We start from the raw sequence: 23,041 nt of genomic DNA on the forward strand, positions 1-23,041 counted from the left end.
GACATGTAAAGCACACTAATAGTTGGGTTTTTTAATAAATCAGCACTGGCAACACAACATTTACAGTGAGTGTGACTATGACCATTATCTGGCAAATCACATTACAATTTTTATTAAAAATTAAATATAAATCAATTTGAAATGTATACAGCACAAACATGTAGAAAAGACTATTATAGCTGAAGTATTTCCTCAATGTTACTAGTAAGCAACAGTAAATAACCAAAAATAAATATGGTGGCTGTTTTATAAAATCTGCCTTCATAAGTAACTCTGCCACAATTAATACAATGGTTTAACTTTTTAAAAATAAATCTCCGCTAACATCAGTTTTAAAAATTTGTTAAAAATAGCTGTTTAAAACAGGCAAACTTTAAAAGCATGCTTACAGATCATCCATATTCCATTTGGTTACTAAACAGCTCAATATCATCCCATTTAGTCACTGAATAGATCAATACTAATTAAAACAAAAGAATCATTCTGGTTGGCAGCTTTGTACCTGCAATTAAAACAACCAGCTGGATTTGTAACTGTGGATTTACGCTAGCGTGCAACGAGTAATGGGCTAGTGACACAATGTGGTCTTTGGAGTTTCAGAAAATTCTAAACACTTCCTCCCAAGAAAACTAAAGAGGATTTCTTTAGGCCTGGATTTTATAACCTCTATTACAGCATTACAGTTCCCTTTTTCATATATATTTGAATGTGTGTCCTTACAACAAATAATAACAGTAACAGTGAATATTTATACAGTGCTATATCCCTGAAACCAGGTTCAAAGCACTTTTACATACACAAACATACACAATACACATTGTAGAACACATAAGGAAATAAGTAGACAAATATCTTCATGCACAGCATCAAAACATCACACTGGAAAACAACTATAAATGTTTTGCAATTGTATATACTCAATTCCTTAAATTGTTATATTATTGTACAGTAATTAAAAAAATTTGGTGTTATGCAGTAAACACAAACAGCTTTAAAATAGAACATCAATATATATTTACAATTAACGCCATTTTGTCTTTTCATGACATAAACAAACATCGATATTGGTTTTAAAAGAAAAAAATCTGTTAAACATCTGCATGAGATGTCATGCTAATTTGGAACACTGACCACAATGAATTTCAAACTGTACTTGTCACTATAATTATTCTACCTCCCCCCTGATGACAACCAGCAAACGTAAACTGAAGTATTACTGTGCTCTCAGCACATCTCCCTTTTTGCCTACATGACTGCAAGCTCAGATCAATGCCAGCAAGATCTCCTCACAAATAACTTGCACCTATTATAAATGTCCAAACATATAATCAAAATATCCCATCAAATAATAAACCTTCCAAAAAGACAAGCTGCAATGCGTTCCATATTTATTGGGCACAACAGACCTGCTTACCTTTAGAACCAGCTTTCTGGAGGAAACTAAACTGAAAGGAAAAGTCAGTTATCTTGATTTGATATCTTTAATCAGTTGCAAAAAAAAAACAAATGAATATGAAATTGGCTATTTTGTTTCTGCAGCAGTTGTGATCCCTGCTAATTTTGGAATCCAGAAAAGCAGCTTTAATCATCTTTGTGAAAGAATCAGCTTTTACTAGTGTCTGCATCACAACTTCAGCATGTATGATATGACAACATGAAAAGAGAAGGTACTATTAGGCTAGGACTAAGTCCTGAGAACGATGCTACTTTGACATGCAGCCAAAGTAAATCTTATAAGAACATTTTCTGTTGACAATCTGCTTTCATTAAATGGACTTGTGTATAAGAAAACAAAGATGGTAAACAAAAAAATGAAGATACCAAGGCAGCAATAAAGGCTGTAAAAATTCTTTGATTTTTGTTTTTTTGGTCTTAGCCATAATTTTATAGATTTCCCATAATAAGACTAAACCATCAGGGTAAACAGGTCTGATATTGCCACCCAGAACAAATCCATGCAAATTACCTACATTCTTGGGAGGGTTTTTCCTTTAGTCAATGATTCACCCAATTGCTTTATTTTTTTTTTTGAGTGACTGTGTACAAATTCTTCAAATCTGAGCAATTAACCTCTCCTCCTTCACAAATACAACCTTCAAACATTGACTTACAAATAAGTCAAACAACCTCTCTCCCTTTACAAACCACAACCTACAAAGGATGGCAAACACACAGACAACTTCTCTCTTTCGAGATACAGTCTTCAAACATTACTTACAAATACACCCCATCTCTGACATCTGGATCTTCACAACTACAACATCATAAAAGATACAAACAATGGGAGAGATAGAAAATTATGTTAATAAGGCGAATAATTCATTGTGATTTTATGGATCTGTATCAAGCATGGCTGCTGATTTGGATAAAGTGGATAAATAGTATGAAGTAAACACAGTCATTCAAAAAAACAAAATTCAATCGGGTGGATCTTTAAATTTCCGCAATAAAAACCCTCTCTTTTTTACCAAACAACCCTTTCACAACCTTTAATCACTCTGCTATATCCAGAATTGCAGATCTTCAGTTTTATAAGAGATATCACTGTGTTTGAGTTCAGAAGTGTTAAAGTTTTACCAACAAAAATATCAGTGCACATGATGAATCTCACTCTGGTCACTGGACGGAGAAACAGCAAAAATGCAAGGCCTGTACTGTGACATAAAAGTAGCATATATAACATACCTAATTCTTAGTACTGTTTTTTTTTTACATAAAGTTGGCATATAAAACACAGCCAACTTTACAAGTACTGTTGTTTTATAAAATACACCATCACAACACTTGGAACTCCTCTGTAAAGATATGTATAAAGTTGGTGGGACGGTGGTCTGTACCTTGATATGTGAATGAGTTGTCAGTTTTTCAAATATCTCAATTGTGAATTTCTGTAGGTGTGACATAAAGGCACCTTTTCTACACAATATAAATAAAAAAAGTAAACCATCAATAATCTTTACCAGGAGCATCTCAAGTAAACAATCAATAAGACTATTACAAATGTATTTTTTCAAACATCAGGGAGGCTTTTGATGTTTTATATACATGGTTAAATATCCAAATTCACATTGAACATCTGCATTTACCAAAAATGTAGATCCCAAACAAAGATCCCAGGGTGCCATAATGAAGGTAACAGGAGCAAATACGCAAAATAAAATGTGACTCAAAGAATTCAAGCCTTGCATTAACTCCTGAAGTGTTGAGAGCCACCTCACTGTTCTACTAAGTTTTGCCTGTGTGTTCTGAAACAAGGTGTACAAAGCATCGTGAGGCATTAGCTGCTTATGACACCTTCAAATGCCAGTGTAATGTACTTATTTTTGACAGCAAACTGTGCATAAGCTCTATAATAATTTTGATATTTTTTCCACTTGAGAAAGATTAGTTGTTCAAGTGAAAAAAACTGCTGCATTCGATAGAAGAATCCATGAAAAATTATTGCTGGCAATGTGTGCAGTTACAGTGCTTTATATGCTCAGATCTAAAAAATATAACGGTTAGATATTATATCTCCCCTTCTCCAACTGTGTAACAGCAATTTGATTTTGCTTTAGATATAATTAAAAATAAAGCAAGTCATAGATTTAAGGAAAGAACAACCGTTTGTGTAGAAAATATTGCTCTTAAGTACCCTTTTCCCGATACAAATAAATTGTAAAAAGCATCTTTTGAAGACAGAAAGTTCTGCAAGCATGGCTTCAAGATTGAGTTGATACAACCTGTTAAAACAGATGTACAATATAACCATCCAATGACTGCATAGTAAAGTGTTGTGCAACTGCCCCTCCCATGCCCCCGAACTCTAGTCTGTTACCTTTCTCTTCATACAAGAATGAAAGACTACTTCAGATGTGCAATAAAGCCCCATAGACAGAGTAAACATATTAAGCACACCTGTACAGAAGGGTAAGACTAGTTGTGTACATCGTCATTGCTATTCAGCTGCAACAACACACAGGCATCAGACACCTTACTATCGACCTAATCTGTCCCGACTGGCTGCGTGCTGTAATGTTTGTAGCTCTCAGACACAAGGCATGCATCAGAGTCCTTCATTTCACCTACAGTTATCTGACAAAAAACCACTGCTTTTACAGGCTTCTCTCTGCAGACTGCTCTCTGATACCAGCTATTTCAGTTCCAGATAGCTGCATCATCCCTTCCTTCGTGACCTGCAAGGTGTCTGAAGACTGTAGTTACAGGAATCAGATGGTAAGTATTCTACCATGACAAGGTAACATCTAGCAATGCATTATCATCACTCGGTGCTTACAGGCATCAGATGGTAAGGTCTCTACCATGTCTAGGTAACATCCAGCAACTAACATTGCCATCTCTCAGTGCCTTAGATGCCCAGGTCAGCTCATCTGCCACTTAAATGTACGAGTTCATTAAAACTTAATTGCTTTATACAAAATATGGTGCTTTATATGAAAGGAAGGACAGATTATTTTAAAATGGCAATGAAGACACAAGGTGACTGTATTTCTTAAGCTTCAACATAGGTCACAGAGGTGGTGGAGAGAGTGCAAGAGGAAACAGCAAAAATAGAATCACTATGTGCAGATGCACACTTGCATATGAGCACATACACAGTAACTCTGCAACAGCCCCTTGTTACACTGACAGATCAAACAAGTTACTTTAGTTTGGTCTTGTGAAACAAGGGAGGAAAATGCTGTTTTGACAGAGAGAACACAATTTGTTACACTATTTATTTAAATATAACTACTGGATTTGGATGCACACTGCTGTTTACAATAGCTGCTGTGGCTGTAAAAGATCTTGCACCTAGATGTTCTCGATGTTCATATCTTCATCAGAGCTGATATCCGTCACGCTGACAAAAGAACTTCGCGATGTTGACCTCCTAACTTCAGGCTTCACTGCATTGGCTCCTACACACATACAAACAGAAAAACATGTACACACACATACTAATAAATAAGACAAAAGGGTGCTAAGAAAATGTCAATCAACACAGGAAATTAGAACTGCTTTCCTCCACACCATTCCCTCAGGCCATGCACTCCTCTCGATACTGATATTATCAAGCTCAAATTATTTTACTTAATATTATTACTCTTTTTTATGTCTATATATTTTAATGTTTATTTATAAAATACAAACTCATAAATGCATAATATTTTATGTCCATTTTATGAGGGAATCCAAAGTTGATTGATTCAATTTAAATATTATTCCTCGTGGGAAGATTTTCTGTGTTATTAAATCCTTTTGCTACTAACCCAGGCTTCTAGAATGAATTAATGAGTACCAAGGTACCACTGTACTGCATTCCATAAGCTGTGATTTTAAGACAGAATTTTAGTCAATGTGTTAGTTCTTCAAATAATGCAGCACAGTAGCCAAAAGACTACAGGTACAAATGAGGCTAATCTTAACTCTCACATGCAGAGAACTTGAACTTTTCCTTCTATAATGTAAATGTTGGAAAGAAGATGGACCACTGAAGCTTGCAAATTCTTGTGGGAAAATATAAAACAAAATTTTGGTTCTGCTATTAGACATGCTTTTCTAAAGCACATGCAAAAATAATGTGAATGGCTGTACTGTACCCTTGGAAGACCCCCACTGGCTTGTCCCATAAGTGTTGCTGGATACATCTGTTTCTTTCCCACCTCCTCCACCTCTCCTGTCACATTACAGACGATAAAAAAGTTGGCAAATCTAGCAGCATAAGGGTAGTGATAAGTAGTTCATAGTGTCACAATACAGATTATATCAAAGTAATCAATACAGTAGCATGTCTAGGGTGTGGCATGTGGAAAGTGGAGCCCAAACCTCTCCTTCAACCATCTTTATCTTCCCATACTTCAAATACCCATTTTGCCACATGCATGAGCAGGTCTTGAACCAGAAGCCTTCTGGCCAACAGCCATGTACTAGCACCAGGCCACTGAATACCCCTCATTACAGGTCATACTCAGACATGTACTAACAGCAGGTCATAGAATCTCCCCCATTACAGGTCACATTCAGGCAAATAAGGATGTACACAACTATTCACAATACAGAAAGAAATTTTAGAAACATATCTCACTATTACAGTTAATAGGGTATTAGTTTAACAAGTGATATGGTTTTGGAAGTAAAAATAAATATATGACAGTGAGACAAAAAAAAAGATGTAAGATATAAGTTTTCAGGTAAAAAGTCTCACAGACAATAACAGGAACAAGCTGTCTCACCTGGTAGGTGGTCTAGCAGGCTCTTCTGTCCCATCCCAGTCACTACCATCAGTAAAATCCTCCTGTGACAATCAAGTTTTATCACAGCTGCCAAAGTGAACTGATACATTAGGAATTGCTGCAAACTTATCCCAGGTTTCAGAAGAGTTATTTTCATCGCTATCAAAAGACCTTGTTAATCAAGCAGCCAAATTAATCTTGCAAGGATAAACTATTAGCTGCCCAAGCAAACTGATTAAACTGATCACATAAGAAACTGGTAGCCTCATTTATACTATGCCAAACTTAAATAAGCTGCCCAAGAAAACTACCTTTAAAGTTTATGCCAATCTGTTATCTTAGGTCCCAAAATAAACAAGCCCTTTACCATGTGCAAGTCAATATCTTATTTGTAACAATCATTAAAATAGCCAAAGTTTAAAAATTGTAGAAGCTCAGGCATAGACATTAATATTGGGTTGTCAAAAATGTCATGATCTATTTTTCTTTGTTTTTCAAAGGTCATTTATTTATATAAAGAACGAAGATCAATCCATGATATATTGCCTGTTTTGTTTGACAACTTTCTGCCATATTTCACTGAGCTTTATAATTTCTTGTTCATAAAAGGACCTGTCTTTAGTGATGAAAAACTGAACAAGGTTCTGATTTACAGCCTCGTCTGAACTGAATGTTATACCATGCGAGGAGTTTTGATGAGAATGAAACAAGTGAATGTCTGATGGCACAAGGCCTGGCAAGATTGGTGAATGTGGAAAGCTCCATTAATTTTTGACGGCTGATGTAGCTTGTGCATGGTCTTGCATTATGATGGAACACAGCTCTGGAGATTACTGGATGAAACATTTGTTCAAACTGTCTAATGGTTGACAGTACACATTTTATTTGCTTAAAAATCCCACCACACTGACAGCATAACCATCTTCTAATGAATGTCTGTTTTCAATGTCATTTGAGGCAAATCATTACGTCAGGACAAAGACCATTTTCACATAACACTGTTGTAAACAATCCCCTTCTCATCTATCCCTTCTTTAGGGAAGTAAAACAGTACAATATGGCAAAAGTGCAATATGATCTACCACCTTCAACTTGTAAAATCTCCCAAATTCAACCAAAGTGTTTAATATTTCATTTAGAATGAAGCTAGAACTGTCAGCTGTCAAATCACATAGCAATAACATAGACACAAATGACACTAGTGCTTTCGAAAGTGAATTAACATTATCTGTTGCAGAAATGACTTCTCTGACAACCCAATAACAATATTTCTAGTAACAAGAATTTTTATAAAAATATGAACTTTTGTTCAAATATATCACCTAGGAACTAAAAACTGATATAAGCTAAACTTACTAGGTAAGCTTGATCCTTCTTTTGGGATCCTTTACTTGATATAGTGTCCACACCACCAAATGGCTTCTCTTGTTTCCGTCCCTAATTTGCAGGCATACAAATAATTTACAAGTGTAAGACATTCATCTAATTGATTAAATTTACTGTATACTATGTCTACTCTAAGGTTACCTTCCAAATAAATCAGCATCCTTGCCTGCATCAACTGGCAATGCATCCATTACTCTGATACTCTCTCATTTTATTTCATTGCATGACCTAAAGTAATCTTCTGGACAAGATTACAAAAAAGAGCAATATAATGAATAATGAGTTCTGAGTAATGATGTGGCAGATCATTTTTATCATGGTGATGGAAGTATGTACATGATAAAAATGAATGTACACATAATTCTCTTAACCTTATTTATATATCATTGAAGTATAAAACTGCATACAAGCCTTTTCTCTCACCTGCAGCTGGCCTTCTATCATATGTTTCAAGTTAGCCACATTTTGACCTTGAGACTGTGGTGTTGTTTTTGAAAGCTGAGCACGATGTGGCTGTGACTGACCTTGCCAGGTTTTGGATGCATCTTCTCTATAAACACATATGCACATACACATCTTCAGCTGAATGTAAGGGGTAAGGGATAAATGGTTGTAATATTTTCTAAAATTCTTAAAAAAAAAAACCAACCTCTATGCAAGGATATGAAGAGCACAATAATGACTTATCACTTGTTAAACTTCCAAGTGTTTCTGGCTGCATTTAAAGAACATGTATTTCTGTCTGCTGCATGCAATCAGAATATGATTATGTGTGGTAACTGCACTTACAATGTCAATAGTTCTGTGTTGTCATACTGTAAAATGGTCCCATCCACTCCCTCTTTCCAAGCATTACCTTTTTAAGTTTAAATTTCCTACCTTGAGTATAATGATGTAAACCTCTGGTATTTCTGGTGGAAGTTTTTTTTACCAGCAGACATTGTTTACACTTAAAATGTTTTCTGTCTTGACCAACATTTAATATTTAAAGCATACCCTGGATGTAGTAAGATCAAAAGGAGTACGAATCATCTAACCTTAAAGACCTGCCAGATTGGAAACACATATAATGCTCAAAAGACTCCTTCCATATACTTTCATACACTCAAACATGAAATTGAAGGGAGGGACACAAATCTCGAGAAATTTCATGCATTCATATTCAAACATATTATGATTTCAAAGCATGTTTCACACTCATCTTTGCTACTACAACACTATAAATGAAGATCGTCTGATGAATCCAATGTATTGCTCCACCTTCTGGTCATTATATGCTACCTAGACATAGGTAGCTGACACCATGGCTCCGACACCAAACATAATTTGAGTATAGGAGCAAGATTTTGCAGGATTTGCTGACTATATATATATATAGCAAATCGGTAACTTTAAATTAGATAATAAACCACTGTGTTTCAGGCACTGAAATTTACAGAATATGTTGATATTATCTCTACCTACCAGAATCTGTTTATTGTTCGGACCAATAGGGTAGGTCTTTAAGATAATAAATTCATTGTATTATTATTAATATCTTACCCATCTGATTTAAGAATATCATCAATATCATCCTCATCATTGTGACGAAGAGATCGTGACTGAATGACTATTGGCTGCTTGCTGTGACGTGGAGAAGGGCGGGGTCCTGATTGAATTAATCGGACATTGGCAACAGGCGAAAAGGGTTTCACCCCTGAAATATTAACATCTTCTACACTTTCATCCGAATCCCACTGTGTGCTGGTCCAGTCAGTTGTTGATCTGAAAGTACATGCATGTGTGGCATCAAGTTTTTCTGTAAATCTGTTCATAAACATTTGCGAGCTTGAAAACTTGTCGCAACTTTCCCTGCTAATTGCCCTAAACCTATCAGCAGTTGACAGATTTGCAAGGATACCTACACAAATAAGCAGGCCTAGAGTTTGTAGTGAAGAGAGACCAGTATACTGCACAAAGACTAGTCTTGCTCTCACCAGGAATCTCAAAGGGTATTACAAGAATTTATAAAAGGATCATCAGAACAGAGAAAGGGACTTAGAAGAAGAGGGTCACTGACTCTAACTGATACTAAAATCTTTTCTTTGAACCAGCTATGAGCTTACAAGAAGCAACCCCCTAAGTCCACAAGGTGTATATGCTAGGCAGCTCACTAAACACTTCATTTCTAAAATTAGTTAAGTGGATGGGGTCCTGAAATCAACATAAATAAATAAGAAAGCTGATTTTCCTAATTTTTGTATAATCATATTAGAGAGATGCTTGTCCCTGATATAAACTGTGCTAGCCTACCAAAACTTTATAAATCCTGAACAATGCCAGTTAATCAAAATTAAACAACCCACCAACCCCACCCCAACCAAAAAAAAACCCCAAAACAAAAAAAAAAAACCAACTAAACTTTATGCTGCCATCTACTCGTCCTGACTAATCTTACGCAGTGGACAAAGTAGTCTTGTGTGGAGATGCTGCTCGTGGCTGAGGCTGTGGCTGTGGTCGTGACTGGTTCATCCCTGGAGTGTTTTTAGGTGTATGTTGACGAGGAGACGGGGCACTGGCAGAACGAGGAGTGTAGCCAGATGTTTTGGAGTGAACACTTCCCAGCTGGCCACTCACTCTGGCAGGCCTATTTTCTTGAAAACCTAAGCCAACAATGGAACAAGATATTGGGTCAAATGGATCATCATGCCAAACATTTATGCATGCCAAGATATAATGCAGAAATAAGATAAAGCAGAGCTCGTGATAATATGCATGTTCTACTTGGGTAGTGCTTGTTTGAACCAAGACAACCTGGACAAAAGTTGCATATTATCTACTCATTAATCTATTCGCTTATATATATTTAAATCAAATTTTGGGTTTATGTTTATTTCTAGAAAGGCTGAAAGCTAGTGCCAAAACAGAGCTTTATAAATATTTACCTTTTGTAAAAAAATTTCTCAAAGTTATCTATTCTTTTAAAAAAAAGATGTTTTGATATGTCAATTCCAACATGGGTGGTTAGTGACAGAGCTTCACCAGCCCGATTCACTGAAAAAGAATTGCTGGACTATAGAAATCCTTTCAAACTGAATAAGTTCTGTCATAGAGAATCTCTTTCTTGCAAACTACCAGCACTATATCTTTCTCTCTCTCACACATACACACAATAACATCAAGAGTCAGATTTACAAAATAAAATGTAACTACCTATTCAAAACTTTTAGGATTAAAGTTATGGTACAAACCTATGGAGCGGGACAAATATGAATCAGACCCAGGCTGTAGTACTGCTGGCATTGCACTGTGCAGCTGTTTCAAGGCCAGATCAGTAGCCTCTTTGTTGAAGCGTTCACGGAGATCCAGGAAGTTAGGGTATCTCTGATGAATACAGACACATGACATATAGTCTTACGCATTATTTTTAAATCCACACACTTTTTCATACAAAAACTGTTCATTCTTTTCAGGAATAAATTTATCTTGAATCTACTTTAGCAAGCTACATAGCAAGGCACCCAGAGTTACCAGATGTGATAGGGATCTTTGAGTTCTCAGCCGTGATAGCAGATCCCAGGCTTTAATTTTCAGTCTACAAAACACCATCTGCTAACAATGTCAAGCTGTGACATTTTGTAATGAATGTACACAGTCCATTTTGGCTCTCAATCTCAAGCAAAATAACATAGCTATTGAGACAGCACACCTGCAGGTAGGACTGGCGCTGAGTGTGCTGCATGCCCAGTTTATTCTGCAGCATCTGGTCTGAGATTCCTGTTGTTCCATGTGGGATGCCACACTTTTCAACTTTTTCATCCAGTAGAGTAGCAAGTTCATCACGCATGATGCCCATGGTTGGGTTCTGGCGCAGTTGCTCTAGGAACTGTGATGTTCGCAGTCCTAGGCTACTACCTCCTGAAAATCTGCAGAAAAAAATACCAGTATGACACATACTGTTCTGTCATGAGAAAAACTAATGGTAGTCGCAAACAAAAAGTTCTGGCAATAACACAAAAAAGAACAGTTTGCTGACATATGAACTTACCCAAGTGTGCTGCGTGGTGTCCTTAAACTACTAGTTCCTGACTTTAAAGCTGAAAATTGCAGAAAAAACCAAGCTACAACATTTTTACTCATAAATATGTATTCATAAATTAATGAGTTTATTCATATTTCATGCATTTGTTACTGTGTGCACTGCTACATGCACATACAAATTCTCTCAAGTATGTCTATTCATGCATGCTTAATAAACGCATAAAAAAATGATACCACAAAATAACCAAGTAGAATTGCTTCACGTCCATAGATACATTTGTACATAGCCAGTCATGTAAACACACTCATGCACACACACACTTTATCTATGGTGTGGCTGGGAAAGCCAAAACATATAAGGTTTCAAGAATTCACATGCACAAAAATCGCTGGGAAAAACATTTTTTTTTTAATTTGAAATTATTATACATTCTGGAACAAAGTTTTGTTGAAACGGGTGTACACTTACCAGTACTTTCATTATCATCACTTGGATACATGCTGATTGCATTCTGCTGTTGCTCTGGTACCAGAACTGTTTTTACTGGAGTCTTTTCCTGGCAACAATAACTTGGTAATGTATATATACACAAGAGACAGTAAATTTATCATGCTTTAAACTCAGGAAAATGTCTTGTGAAGTATAAAATGGAGAGCGTATAAACAGCTTTAAGAAACTTACTATCTCTACACATTGCCCATTGTCAAGTTTACATAAATAAATATAAGACAGAGCTGCAATCTTACTATAATTAAGATCCATTAATTGCTAAAGGCCTGTGTTTAAGATTCCAACAAACAAAGGTCAATATTATTTTACATAAAAATATTGTACAGTCAGCAAGCTGTGACTGCTGGCATGCTTGTAGAAATCACAGCAGTTTTAAAAATCATCTGGTGTAATGTTGATAATAGGTCTAGTAACATTTCTGTATCAAATTTCACCAGCAACACATTAGGTAATTCCCTTTATGCAGAATTTCTTCATCTACTTAATGTCAAAAATGTGAACTGCATTATAATTGCTATGGTGTTTTAAAATCCTGTTGGCACAACTTTTTTACATAGCTTTGCTTTATCTGATGATCATATTTGATTGTAGGGGGAAAAACTCCTTATCTATAAAGATTCAAATATACACTTACACAAAATTTAAAGGAAAAAAGAATTTACCTGTCTTATATTCACAGTCAAAACTTGGTTCTCTACAACCTCTTGTGGTTCATTTTCCTGAAATTTCTGCAACAGTTTAATGCACGATTCTTATATACGTTACTTGAATATTATTTTCTCCCACGTTTTGACCAACTGATAAATTCACAAGTTTTTACTTGCCATTGACAAAGTGAAATAATTGTTTTATTGAGTATTGAACATGCTTTTAGAATATGATTGGCAAAAATACACAACAGTAATTTTTCAAAATATTGTTCCAGGGCATAAATAATATCAAAGGTTGTATCTTTGAACAGCTGATGGCAGAATACTGTAATGTCACATATCTGTACCTCGTCATCAAAAATGTTACAATAACCTTATGAATGATTTGTTTCCAAAAATTTACTGAAACATGTATAAAACTTAATTACATTTCTCAAGGTTAGAAATGCACATGGGATACCCCAAAGAATGGACACAGTCACTAGAGATACCTTTTCCAAAAAAAAGAAACTGCAAACAGTGCCAGAACTACAGAACCAACTCAAGTCATTCTGAAAGTAATAAAGAACCGCATAAGTACCACTACTGAGAAACTGCTAGCAGATGAATAGGCTGGCCTCAGACCAGGCAGAAGCACAGTTGAGCAGATCTTTAACTGCTGCATCACAAATTCATTGACTCTAGAAAAGCTTTTGAGAGACTTTGGCACAAGAAGCTGTGGCATGTGATGTGGAAGTTTAACATCAAAGAAGGTCTCGTCCAAGTCATCGAAGTGTTGAATAATAGCTTAATGAGTGCAGTCCTGCTGGATAACCAAATAGGAGACCACTTTCACTTGACAGTAGGTGTACGTGAAGGTTGCCCCGGTACCTGTGGTGTTCAACATCTTGGAGAATATCATCCACGAAAGCTTCCAAGATAACCCCACTTCCATTTCCAGCAGTGAAAGACTAATCTGCAACCTATGTTTTTAAGACAATATAGATCTGTTAGCAGGCACTAACAAAGAACTGCAAGATCTTACCAACAAACTGACAGACAGTTCAAATGTATATGAAATGGAGACCAGCACTGATAAGAGCAAAGTCATGGTCATTGGTAATGGCAAAGCAGAGATCTACATGAACAGCTCTTGACTCAAAGAGGTAAGCAATTTTAAGTACTTGGGAGCCACCTTCTCCATGATGGCAGCTCCATGACAAATATCTGCATCAGTTGCTACACTTGTAGGACACCAGCAACATCTACTTGCAACACTCAAACAATGTAAGCTGGTCAGGTTTGGTCATGTGACCTGGCACGACACCTTGTCAAAGACTGCCTTTCAAGGAACCTTGAAGGGTGGTTGACACCATGGTGACCGGAGAAATAACTGGTTTACAGATGTGATGTCAAAGTGTGGACTGCTCGTTCTGTGCAGGACCTGCTCACAATTACCCAAAACAGGTATGAGTGGCAGGCCTTGTCAACTGGCATGTCTAAGTGCTCCTTCTAACGACAGGTACCAGTCAAGGGACAACTGACTGACAAACCTTTTCTCTGGGTGATGGTGCATGTCTAGGCCGATGCCGACGGTGTTTTTTTTGCATTTCCATTTTCTCCTGCACTTTTTCTTCCACAGTCTCCAACTAAACATATAAAGATGTAAAGCATGTCAAACATCTTATTATTGCCTAAAGTGTGGTTATTTTACTTGCACATCTTTTTCCATGTTCACTTGTTGCTTTTTATAGTTTTCATCATGTGCACAAAAAACATATTTTAGATTCTATCATCATGACTAATGGCTAAGACTATTAAAATGGATCAGAAAGGTGTGTGCATTATTGAAGGATGTTTTTAACACACTAGGCCCTGCACTATCATTGTCATGTAATCTTCGGTCATTTCACATTAGTGCAAATGAGTCAGAAACTGCTTATAAAGATGAATTAAAAAGAATCAAATTTTTTAAATGTCAAAATTACAAAAGTCACTGTTGGTGTAATCACTACAACCTGGTATTTCAGCTGTTCACGAAGTACAGCCACCTCAGCTCTCTGCTTCTGCAGCAACTCTTTTTCTTCTTCCACGTCATCTTGCATCACCCCAAGGTATGATCGCTTTGCTGCACATAGCAGAAAAAAACAAAATACAACAGACATCAATATACATTATAAAATCAAATAGACATCCATATACATAGCAGGAAAAAACCAAAATACAGCAGACAATACTCATCATAACATCAAAATACAATAGACATCAATCCTCATCATAAAACCAATATCTCATGCATTAATATTTTCAAAAATAATCAAGCAGCTGGAAGTAGACAAGTTCTGACAGTAAACTTATTTATAGATACATTGTACTCTTATGTATGTCCTTCAGACCAAAATTTGTGGATCTGAAGACAAGGCATAGCTGAATGCAGATGGGAAAACCAAATCGCCTGCTTACAAGTAAACTGTAATGCACACATATTAGGCTTCTAAAGACTCTCAAGCCAACAAACCTATGCTACCAAAGATTATTTACACTCTCCTGGACCAGACATTTCATAAGTTTATAGCTAGACATGCCTATTTGAAAAGCTTTTTGAATTTAAAAGTGAGACTGGACAAATAGCATATATTTAAATCTAAATAAAATTAAAATATCCTACTTATGACTGACAAGTCTATATGACAAATACACAGTTTCCTACCTCCATATCGTTCTTCCAGTTCTCTCAGGGCTTGTTCAGAAGCCACGTACTTTTCGTTCACCTCCTTAAGTTCTCTGAGGAACACATCTTTTATTTCCTCTATTTGACGCTGAAAGGAGACATGTAAAGTGTCAATGTTCCCCGCATGACTGAGGAAACAATCAACTGAAAACCCATCACATTTCAAGCTGTAAGTCAGTCTTGTATAAAGCTTTTCTTTCAGCCAACATATTATCACATGTCATTTCAACCATTGATCAGCTCAAGTCATGATAGCAAATTTTACTTCAAACACACAAGAGCTTTCTGTAGTGTTATTGTTCCAAAGATGGTCCTCCTAATCAACAGGTGTATACCGATTCACTATACACATTGTTTGGGGTTGTTTTTGTTAGCTTTTTTTGGTGGAGAGGTGGGTGAGTGAAAGAACTCTAAAGCAAGACTTGGACCTTTGATAATTTTAAGATTATTCTCCATATGAGAATCATCAAGATTTACAAAATTCCACAAACAAATGCACTCTCTCTCTCTCTCACACACACACACACTCAAGCAGTACTGTGCTCTGACAAATAGTTCTGTATAAAAGCAGTAGTTTAATTAGGTCTTGTCTGAAGCAGAGAACTTTACATCAAGGCGTATACTATTATTTCAAAAATCTTTTAGCAGGTCTAGTAAATTTGTATGCATTTACTAAATACTAGTCCTGAATGTCTTGGTAATAAGCTCACCCTATGTAGTTCTGATTGCTGTTCTGTTGCAGCTTCAAGCCTGTCTGCCATCATTGGGCCAATCTTGTCCTCCTGAGAAAGTAATTATGCTATCTCAATTTCTGAGTGATATATATATAGAGATCAAAAACATTCCTGTTGTTCTCTTAAGTTCTAGGGATGGATAATCGCTTTTCAAATGTATGCAGTGGAACTTGGGGGTTGGGGTCGAGGGGGCAAACAATTATAATACTGGAGGTTAGTAGGCAATGTTTCAACTGAATGGCAGGAAATTCCCTAATGTAATATCTGAGGTACAACTGTCAGAGATATTTCATCTGACGTGTAGCGTCAAAGACTATGCTAAGTGAGACTAACGGGAAAAATTAAGTGTTACATCACAAGTATTATTTTATAATACAGCCAGGAAAATGAAAATACGTGAGTATTATTTTTTCTAAATTTTTGCCATCAGCATTAAAAAAGTAATGACAACTAAACAAATGATCTGGTTTTTCAAAGTAAAATGTCTCTTAGAAGATACAGCTCACTTTGCTGCGAAGAGATGCTAGCATTCGTCGCTCTTCTTCTAGCTGGGCTTCTGTGGCATGCAGTCTTGCTTTGATGTGACATAATTCAGCATCCATTTGAGGGTTGTTGGCGATGCTATCACCCACTCCTTGGTCAGGGCTGGATGCTTTGGAGGGATCACCCGAACCCAAAACAGACCCAGCATTAGATCCATGACGTCTTGAGATATGTGCTTGTAGAAATGGGGTATTCAGGAAGGCTTTGGGACAATATGGACACTGGAAGTATGCAGATGTATATGCAATGAACACACACACAAACATAAATACATCAACATACCATCCACCCACACACACACATACACAAAATGTATCATTTAAACACAAAGGATAGGATAAGTGCTTACAGCATGTTATTTATGCACAGTATGTACGTATGTTCCAACTTACAGTAAAAATCAGTTTACAACACAATGTAGGAATGGAAACAATGTCATAAGTCAAGGACCCCTTGTATAATGCAATATTTGTGTAGCATGGATAGATACAGTAACATTTAACTTATTTAACATTTAACTGGGTAACATACGGACGATTGATGCAACTGAGCTGTAGCTATAAGACATTCATATCTGTAGGTATGAACTGTAGAGCTGAATGATAAACTACAGTAAGACATTACCAGCAATAAATAATAATAAAATGTATTCTTTCTCTTGTCTGCAGGGATGTGCAAATATGGGAACAAAGGAAGATTGGTTACATAATGGGCACGTTTGGACTGGTGGATTTCACCATGTTATGGAATGTTCCCCCTCGCTGCATATTTTGAAACTTTGAACAGTTTATCTCTTTAAACTTTCTTTTCTTTGAGTGAGGAAGGGGAAGGAGCCACAATATACAGCAGATGCTGAATTGGTGGATATGGGGGAAAGACAGTGTATTTATTTTTTATAAGTAAATACAAACAAATAAATTCTCCCTAAAAAATCATGGCATCATAAAAGAAACATAAAATTAGATTTCGGATTATAAAATTGTGAAACTGACCTTGTTATAACTGCCAGCTCCCGCATGCATTAGCTGTTGTTGTGCAATCAGCAACTTCTTACGTTTATGACTCTCTCGCTTTACTTCTACAAGCTCCTTTCTCAAAGTCTCCAATTCTTGTTTCACTTTGTCTTGTTCCTGTAAAATACAGGTCACCATTTAGGGAATATCCTAGAACTTAAACAAGCTAAAAACCAGAGCAATGGATTGAAGAAACAAATCATTGAGTGATGTCTATGGCTTGAGGGTAACTCCTTTCCCCCACTTTTTCATATTTGTCCGTTGATCTGCATGAAGTTTTGTGTCTAATGTTCATCAGTTCATTTGTTACGATATTTGCTACATTTCTGGATGAATGTCTAAGTCTGCGCCACTTTTCATCTTTTCCTGTACCATATTATTTCTACTGTCACATCTGCACCATCTTGCCATTGCTTAGATTTTAGATCTGCATATCGGCAGTATTGACTTCAAACTCTGCCTTCCTCCAGCTGCTTCAACATGTGTGGTAAGGTTCAAAACAGATGTGGCCTAAGTAAAACTGACACGATGAAATAATACCAAAACCATGGGGAAAATGGTACAAAAATTAAAGATGGCCTATGTGTTCTATGAAAACATTACAACCAACTATTAAAAACCTTACTAATTTAATTCTGCTTTCAAGTTATAGTCACTGCAATAAAGACATCAGCAAACTCACCTCTTCTGTTTTCCTTGCTCTTTCTTCCATGGTAGTACAAAGACCAGCCAAGTACTCTTGAGAATACTGCGGCAAAGTAATAAGACACTGTTTATTGAAAAAAGTATTCCCATAGAAATTAAACAAATAAAGTGAAAACATAAATTGCCATGGCTGAACGCAAAAACAAAATGCAGGCTGGGCAAAAGCTTTCTACAAAAAAGTCTTCTACAACTGTGTCAAAAATATTTCATTGAAAACAAATACTAAAAAGAACATGGAAATGGTGAAAGAAATTCATAATCTGGAAAGAGATTTACTAAATACAAGTATCTTAGTCTTGAAAATGTACATGTGTGACTGATAAACAAATGGTTATGCTGGTAATGGTAATGGGACAGTTCCACATAATTCCTCAATTCAAGAACTGACAACTGTATGCTGTTAGCATTTTATCATACATATGCGGTGTTTTTTGTGTAAATCACTTTGAGTTCACCTTAATGATGGAGAAAGGTGCTATAGAAATCAACATTATTATTATTACTCACCAATAAATATTCTATAGTAAGCTGGGCAAGTTTGAACAGCTTTAAGAAGTTTGGATCCACTGTCCTTACATCCTGGGGAAAAAAAAAAATTAAAAACCTCCATCATGTGATGGACTTTACAAGATCCAAGATTTAGTCTGATGATTGTGCTCTTTTGGTTAGCTGCAAAAGGCTGAATATCCCGAGTGCAAGGGAAATTCTGAACATACTAAAGGAACTTCAAAACACATTCATGGCAAAAGTGAATCATGGTATTTTTGGTAACTGAGATGATTCAAACTTTAAATTTAAAAACATTTCTCACCTACAAAAACCCTTCATTGTTCAATGTGGTTTTTTTTATATTTCCTTTTTATAAGAATGTCTGCTTTGTGTCATCCTGCATCTTGCTCTATGAATATTTGTAGCTTACTTCACTGATGTTTCCTTGGTACAGGATTGTTCTCTGCTCTAAACTGTGTTGCCCCTAGAAGTTTATTCAAAACTTCAAACAAAATGTTCAGACTAACCTCTCTCCACCTCCCCACGTCTCTCCCTCCCTCTCTTCCCCCTTCGTTTTCACATTTTGCAATACTACTGCACTTGTTTGCAACTATACTATGGTACGAGATTGCAACTACACTACTGTACTTGTTTGCAACTATACTAGTTACAACTGACCTTCTTTGCAACTAGTGTACTTGTTTGCAACTATACTGCACTTGTTTGGAACTATACTACTGTATTTGTTTCTCAAGTCAATCTTTTGTTCAAATGCGCTAAGCTCACTGCAAGTCAGGCAAACATAAGTGATAATTATTACTATTACTTACCAACTCTGACTCAATACTGCAAAAGGTCACATTCATAATGTTTTCTTGAAGAACAGCAAAGTCGAGAGTTCTTGAAATTTGTTCCACATCGACAGCAGCAATCTTACGCCAGTCAACACGTTCAAACCGTTTTCGAAATGCAAAGCCACCATTTTTGGGTATATAATTGTAGCCATTGTTATGTGGATATGGCATATGCTGGCCTCCTTGAGGAAGGTGTGGTGAAAACAAATACTGTGTTGCCATGGTGATGACACCCACACACCTGGAAATAAAATATTTTTAAGAACTATTTATATCAGATCACGTTTTAAATATAATAATAATAACTGAATACGTAAAGCACATTTCCCTGTATGGATGCAAGCTCAATGTGCTGCACATGAACAATTACAAATGAACTGAGTCAACCATAAGTGGCAGCAAAATAGCAAATAACAAATAAAAACTAGTAATATTTAAAGAGCTGTTGAGTAAGTGGAACAAAACTCTTGACTGTACAGGATATCTCTTAAAGAGATGGGTTTTGAAGCAAGATTTGAAGGATGGGAACATAAAAGTTTGAAAACAAACAGAAGGATAATTTCAAACAGTGGAGCCTGAGATAGAAAAGAAATGTTTTAATTTTTCTCATTTGGTGTGTGGCACAAAGAGAAGGGCAACATAAGCAGTCCAAAGAGATCGACAAGGATAATCTCAATTACTGATATACTGAGGAAAGGCCATGAAGATAATGGCAGCACAGTCTGGTCAACTTGTAATAAATATCAGCTCCCACTGGCAGTTAGTGAAGCCTACAGAGACCATGATCTGCTTTTACCTGTAGAAGACAATATGAGCAGCATAATTACGAACTCTATAAAGTTTGCTCAGCAGGCAGTTAAGGAGATCGACAAGAGAGAGCTGCAGTAATCCAGCTAGGATAACGCAAAAGTAGACATGAGGTTTTTGGCAGCAGAAACTGACAGGAGCAGATATGACTGATCCCACGAAGCTTAAGGTGGACACAGATTGCATTGATGTGAAATGCAAGAGATTATGATGTGGCCTATAATCTGAAACAAATTTCTGCTTGATAAACATTGTTCTAGCTTCTTATTGGTAGTCAAATCTTTACAGAAATGATCAAGCACTTTGTAATCTCCCTGTAATGCAGAAAAATTTCTCAGTGGGCTGTGAAGACCATTTTTCTCTACCAGTGTTCAGAGTGATGTTGCACACTCTTTCCATTTTTTTCCCAAGTCATGAGGCAGAGGGACAATCAATGACACAACAGATAGAGAGAAGAGAATGCCTGTCAAGGACAGCAGCTAGGCTCTGGTTGTAAAGTGGCAAAAACTAGTGATCTCCATAGGAGTTGAGATCTACTTGGAGTGATTAGGAACAACAAGAAAAAGAAGGAATTGAGATCTATGCAGGCTAAGTTGCAGAAGATAATGACAAGTTTAGTCAGCACAGGCCATCTGAAGTCCAAGTGAAACGACACTGGGAAATAGTAAGTCAAACACAAAAAATCATGGGCAGAGCAGGCTTTGTCTTCATGCACAATCAACCAGTCAATAACATAATGGTAGTTGTTCGTGGGCTTTTAGCTGTACCAAGTTGTAATCTTGTAGGAGTGATTTTAGATGATTTACATAATAATTGGAAGAAAAGTCAAATTAAAAGCTGAAGTCACCAAGGAGAACTGAATGTGACAAACACAAGAGGATCAATTGTGCAACATCTCTCTTGCTGTAGAGAGTGTTTTCTTCTGTAGTAGATGAGAATGCCGATGTTTGAAGGCTTGCAGCCACTTAAGCTTAATTATGTACTCATATCAGGGGAATTATTATTTTAAAATAAACTAAATCTTATCACTGAGAAAAAGTGTTGTACTCATGTTGACCTTTAATGGCAGTTTTATGTGTAATCATTCTTCTTGTTAATGTTTGGTTTCTCTCAAATTCTTCGTGAACTTCAATAATTAAAATCTTAAACATAGATTTTAACATATACAACCTGCATAGTACTTAAAATCTTATGACTTAAATTATTTTGTAGGCAAATTATATAACTGATAGTGACATGACACTGTTTAAGTGTTTTAGTGTTTGTACCAGTCCATAATAGTACTATTAATATGCAGTAAAGCAGACTAACATATGATGATGACAATACTATAATAATCATAATAAATGGAGGTGAACCCAATGGATTGTGAATGAAAGACTACAAAAGAACCCATAGTCAATAATAAAACAGAATAACACAAGCATCAATAAGTAGATGACACCATGACAAACATAAATGAAGTATATAGATGAAGACTAAAAACAGAGGAGTGAGTATAAGAGTTCACTTGATTATTAAAGATATTTCTTAAAGAGGTGGAATTTTTGGCTTTGCTTGAAAGATTTGACTGTAGACACAGTACAAAAAGAGAGGGGCAGAAAATGAAACCTCAAACCAGTAATCAGCGGAAGAGAAAGGGTATTAAATGATCTGCTTTTTGCTTATGGAAGACAATATGGAATGCGTTATTTTGATCCCTTTGAAGTTTGTCCACTAGGCGTTTAGGGAGATCGATGAGTACTAATCCAATAATCCAGCAGGGGCAATACAAAAGCAAACAGCTTTTTGGTGGCAGAAACTCATACTATAAAGCTTAAGGTACATGAACTTACAGACTGCATTGATGTGAGATTCATGAGACATTGATGCGTCGATGATAACACCAAGATCCCTGGAAGTCTAAGAAAGAGATATGTTCACACAAGAGAGAGAGAAGTAGCAGAAAATTTCTGCAGAAGCTTTTGGGAGGACCTCGGTTTTGTCATAATTCATTTTCAGTTTGTTGGTGGACATCCAAGGCCTTCATTAAAATACTATGAAATGCATCACAAGTGATCAGTCTCTATTTCTACACTTTACTTTACTGCACATTCTTTACTTTTAATAACAACTTCTAACCAGGTACTGCGGGAAAAAAAGGAGCCTGACTGAACCAGTCACACAGTATAAGTAGCATTTAACCACTATGTAATACAGGTTCATTATAAAGGGATAGCCTTTATTATTTTATATATTATCTCGTTACTTCTACTTAAATAATCTCAAGCAGAATTATTTAATTTATTGCACTCACAAGGACGAAATGTAGCTTCTTATAGTTTTCGCTTCGCGGTTGTCAACTCAAACCAACGCCATGTTAGATTCTTTTAAAGCATGATGGGCATGTGTACAGATTTCTACA

General features: G+C 36.2%; 1 protein-coding gene across 2 annotated transcripts; it reads right to left on the reverse strand.

Moving 5' to 3' along the window:
• Positions 1–3,957: 3,957 nt before the first annotated feature.
• LOC112555180 (zinc finger protein DZIP1L-like) lies at positions 3,958–23,011 on the reverse strand. 2 transcript variants are annotated; one of them, XM_025223444.1, is made up of 23 exons: positions 22,934–22,985; positions 22,473–22,539; positions 19,807–20,071; positions 18,995–19,066; positions 18,465–18,530; positions 17,762–17,899; positions 16,733–16,990; positions 16,203–16,274; positions 15,472–15,580; positions 14,780–14,889; positions 14,315–14,410; positions 12,795–12,860; positions 12,091–12,178; positions 11,629–11,677; positions 11,290–11,506; positions 10,832–10,964; positions 10,039–10,243; positions 9,144–9,365; positions 8,025–8,151; positions 7,572–7,652; positions 6,216–6,277; positions 5,583–5,659; positions 3,958–4,901 (listed from the first exon to the last, which is right to left on the reverse strand). In XM_025223444.1, exons 3-23 carry the CDS (start codon positions 20,050–20,052, stop codon positions 4,795–4,797), a joined length of 2,601 nt encoding a protein of 866 aa, XP_025079229.1. In that variant the 5' UTR covers positions 20,053–20,071; positions 22,473–22,539; positions 22,934–22,985; the 3' UTR covers positions 3,958–4,794. The 2 variants fall into 2 exon arrangements, with proteins under 2 accessions (XP_025079229.1, XP_025079228.1); XM_025223443.1 differs by lacking the exon at positions 22,473–22,539 and having other exon boundaries at positions 22,934–23,011.
• Positions 23,012–23,041: the final 30 nt, after the last annotated feature.

The sequence above is a fragment of the Pomacea canaliculata genome, linkage group LG14 (assembly GCF_003073045.1).
Source record: "Pomacea canaliculata isolate SZHN2017 linkage group LG14, ASM307304v1, whole genome shotgun sequence".
Lineage (NCBI taxonomy): Eukaryota > Metazoa > Mollusca > Gastropoda > Architaenioglossa > Ampullariidae > Pomacea > Pomacea canaliculata.

Bases quoted from the DNA above. Each gene is read 5' to 3' on its own strand.
- LOC112555180 (XM_025223443.1), bottom strand. From the start codon at position 20,052: ATGGCAACACAGTATTTGTTTTCACCACACCTTCCTCAAGGAGGCCAG. The intron at 16,275-16,732 runs GTGAGCTGTATC...TTACTTTCTCAG, and splicing joins TAGCATCTCTTCGCAGCAAA to GAGGACAAGATTGGCCCAAT. The intron at 12,861-14,314 runs GTTTGTCAGTCA...AAACTGTTGCAG, and splicing joins CACCATCACCCAGAGAAAAG to AAATTTCAGGAAAATGAACC.